At 42.8% G+C, this 3,479-nt stretch overlaps 1 protein-coding gene across 1 annotated transcript in view; it reads right to left on the reverse strand.

Moving 5' to 3' along the window:
* The window catches only part of Cdc23 (cell division cycle 23), a 20,277-nt gene that overhangs the window by 11,222 nt on the left and 5,576 nt on the right, over positions 1-3,479 (reverse strand). The window contains exons 3-4 of the mRNA XM_021214740.2: positions 2,989-3,126; positions 481-523 (exon numbers count right to left, since the gene is read on the reverse strand). Of these exons, the coding sequence (XP_021070399.1) occupies positions 481-523; positions 2,989-3,126 (181 nt within the window). The remainder of the gene's footprint in view (positions 1-480; positions 524-2,988; positions 3,127-3,479) is intronic.

The raw sequence follows: 3,479 nt of genomic DNA on the forward strand, positions 1-3,479 counted from the left end.
CTCTCTCTCTCTCTCTCTCTCTCTCTCTCTCTCTCTCTCTCTCACACACACACACACACACACACACACACCCTCTCACACACAATTTCCGTTAGCATCAACCAAAACTCTGCCTGCAACCTTGAGTAACTGCAGACAGCTCACTCACTCACGAAATCCATTTACTCTAGATCATGCCTGGTGTAGTCCAAGTTATCAGTGTTTACAACTCAGAAGCTTCAATTAAAACAATTTTGCACCTTAGATTGCAGAAAGCAAGCATGATTCAAGCGGGGCAAGCAAACCCACAGGCTGACTCCCACAGCAGCCCTCAGAGAAAGCTGGATCACAGCAGTGGCTGAGAGAAGCCACGCTCGGCCAGCACAGGCTGTGCAGTCTACTTAGGGTTCATGCTTGGCCTGTGTGGCCTCTAAGCACGCAGCCCCGCTTTTCTGTCTAAAAGGTTAGAGGGGGTTGGGGTTGGGGGTGGGGGGGTCATACCTAGGCTATCAACTGTTTCATCATCCTTCTTCTTCTCTCCAGACTGTAAGGGGAAAGAAAGAAATCAACAAATAGGGTGTAGGTTTCTGTTGTTGTTTGGCTTATTATAAATCCACCAGCTGACTCTATCTACAGGGCTAACTAATGCCTAAGCAAAACAACACCCACCTTATAAACAACCATTCATTCAGGTGTTCCCACTGAATAACTACGGAATACACTAAGCACCAAACACTTAAACATAGTAATGGACGACAGACACATAAAAATATGAGACGCCGTGAGCTCCTGTTGTTACTAAGAAATAAATGTGGAAGGGGCTGGCGGCTCTTACTGGAAGTAGAATGCCTCCTGTTGATTAAGTGTGGAGAGAATGCAAGAACAGAAAACACAAATCAAATCCCAGCACTCGGGAGGCAGAGGCAGGAGGATTTCTGAGTTCTAGGCCAGCCTGGTCTACAAAGTGAGTTCCAGGACAGCCAGGGCTACACAGAGAAACCCTGTCTTGAAAAACAAAATGATAAGCAAATGAATAAAAATTTAAAAGGAACCAGTGAGATGGCTCAACAGGTAAAGGAGTTTGCCACCAAGTCTGATGTCCAGAGTTTTATTCCCAGGAATCCACACAGTAGAAAGACCAATGCCCCAAGTTGTTCTTCATATGCTGACATACTTCTCACCAAAAATAAATAGAAAAAAACAAAACAAAACAAAAAAACAAGTAAATGTAAAGCATTAATAAAGACTAAAGCAAAAAGGGGTTGAGGATGTAGCTCAGGGTAAGCATGCTTGATATCATGTAGGAAGCTTTGCGTGTGAGCCCAGCACTGCACGGACTGACATCAGAGCACACACCTGAAATCCCAGCACAGGGGAGGCAGAAAGGTGAGAACCAGAAGAGTTTAAGATCATTTTAGGCTAAATATCAAGTTGAGGGTCAACCTGGGCTACGAGACTCTGTCTCAAGAAAAGGAGATATTTGAACATGCATATTTACACTAGAACATTTTCCTTAAGGAAAAATTTTACCCAAACTTCAGCAAATGCCGCTTCATTTCCTACCATAACTTATCCAAGTAAGTCTGGCACCTGGGAGAGCCAGAGGCAGGAGGGTAATGGTTCCAGGGCAGCATCCAAACAAGCGAGCAGACAATTATAAATACAGTATTAACATGCCTCTCCTATTTATTTATTTATTTTATTTATTATTATTATTTTTATTTATTATTACTCTATTTATTTATTTATTTATTTATTTGTCTGTTTGGTTGTTTAGGTTTAGCTGAGGTAGGTTCTCACTATCGCCATGGGTTTGAACTTAGAGAAATACTCCTGCCTTTGCCTTTAAGTGCTGAAATTACAGGCTGCATTGTTCTTTATATTAAAAATATTAACAGCCATGAAATAAAGTAGTAAACACACTACAAGTAAGTAAGTGATAAATGAGCTCATAAAACTTTAAATCAACTGGCACTTTTCAACTCAACTCTATTTTTTAGGGAGGGTCTCTTATTTATTTTTATTGAGACATGGTCATATAATGTAATCCAAACTGGTCTCAAACTCTTATTCCTTCTGCCTCGAGATCCCCAGTACTAGCATTCTAAGTGTGTGTCCCCATGCCCTGCTTTCGGGCTTTTCTGAGTTAGGGTTCTAGCACTGGCTAGCCTGGAACCCATGTCACTGTGTAGACCAAGACAGCCTCAGACATGCTGGGATCCTCACTCTCTACAGCTAGAGTATGGAAATGACAGACATCACCACACCTTGCCGATTCTCCAATACTGCTTCATAAGCACCTTACAGAACCCGAAGAGAAGAGCCACCCTGTTAGAAATTATCCTACCCATGATTTGTTCCATTTTTTTTTAGTTTTTCAAGCAGGGCTTTTCTGTGTAGCCCTGGCTGTCCTGGAACTCACTCTGTAAAGGCTGGCCTTGAACTCTCAAAGGTTCACTTACATTGCTTCTCAGGTCCTAGGATTAAAGGTTCATGCCATTACTACCTTGCAGCAGCAGCTGGCTCTCCCTCCTCCTCTTTTATTGATTGATTGATTGACTGACTGATTGAGACAGGGTCTTTGTGGAGCCCTAGCTGGCTAGACATACACTACGTAGACCATACTAGCCTTGAATTCACAAACATCAGTCTGCCTCTGCTTTGTGTGCTGCTAGGCCTGGCATCAGTGTTTTTATTACTACAATACAAATATATAGTACATTCACTTGGTGAATCACTGCCTAGATATGTAAAAACTAAACTTCTTCAAGGCTAAAGAAATGGTTCAGTGGTCAAGAGCACAGGCTGCTCCCTGCTCCCCTATGGCAGGTCATAACTATCTAAAACTCCTGTTTCAGGGGAGCCGATGCCCTTGTCAGACTCTGCTAGTCCTAGGCCTACCTATGGTGCACGCGCACACACACACACACATAGTTTCTTTTTAATTAAAAACTTTCCTAAATATAGATGCTCCACCGAAAGCAGAACAGCATCTTAAGCGGACCTCACCAGGTATCTGGAATACATGTACAGGAAATAGGCTTTCTTGCTATTGCAGCCGTGAAGGAAATGTGCTGCCCGGTCATACTCTTTAACATCAAAGTAGGCCTTGGCCAGGGTGTAAGCATCCACATCCTGCGCGTCCTCCTACAAGGAACAGGTTATGTGAGTGGTTAGGTCTCAGACAGCCCAAGTTCACCTAGAGAAAACACAGTCATTAATTCTGATATAGGAAAGAATGATTACTTCTCCTCCCCAAAATGTAGACATGCATTTATACAACTTATACAGTATTTTAAATAAATATATTACATGTGATGCCAAACAACTTTTTTTTCCAAAGTATTTTTTTCAGAATAAAAAATGGAGCCTGGCCTGGCGTGGTGGCGCACACCTTTAATCCCAGCACTTAGGAGGCAGAGGCAGGTGGATTTCTGAGTTCGAGGCCAGCCTGGTCTACAGAGTGAGTTCCAGGACAGCCAGGACTACACAAAGAAACC

The sequence above is a fragment of the Mus pahari genome, chromosome 15 (genome assembly GCF_900095145.1).
Source record: "Mus pahari chromosome 15, PAHARI_EIJ_v1.1, whole genome shotgun sequence".
Lineage (NCBI taxonomy): Eukaryota > Metazoa > Chordata > Mammalia > Rodentia > Muridae > Mus > Mus pahari.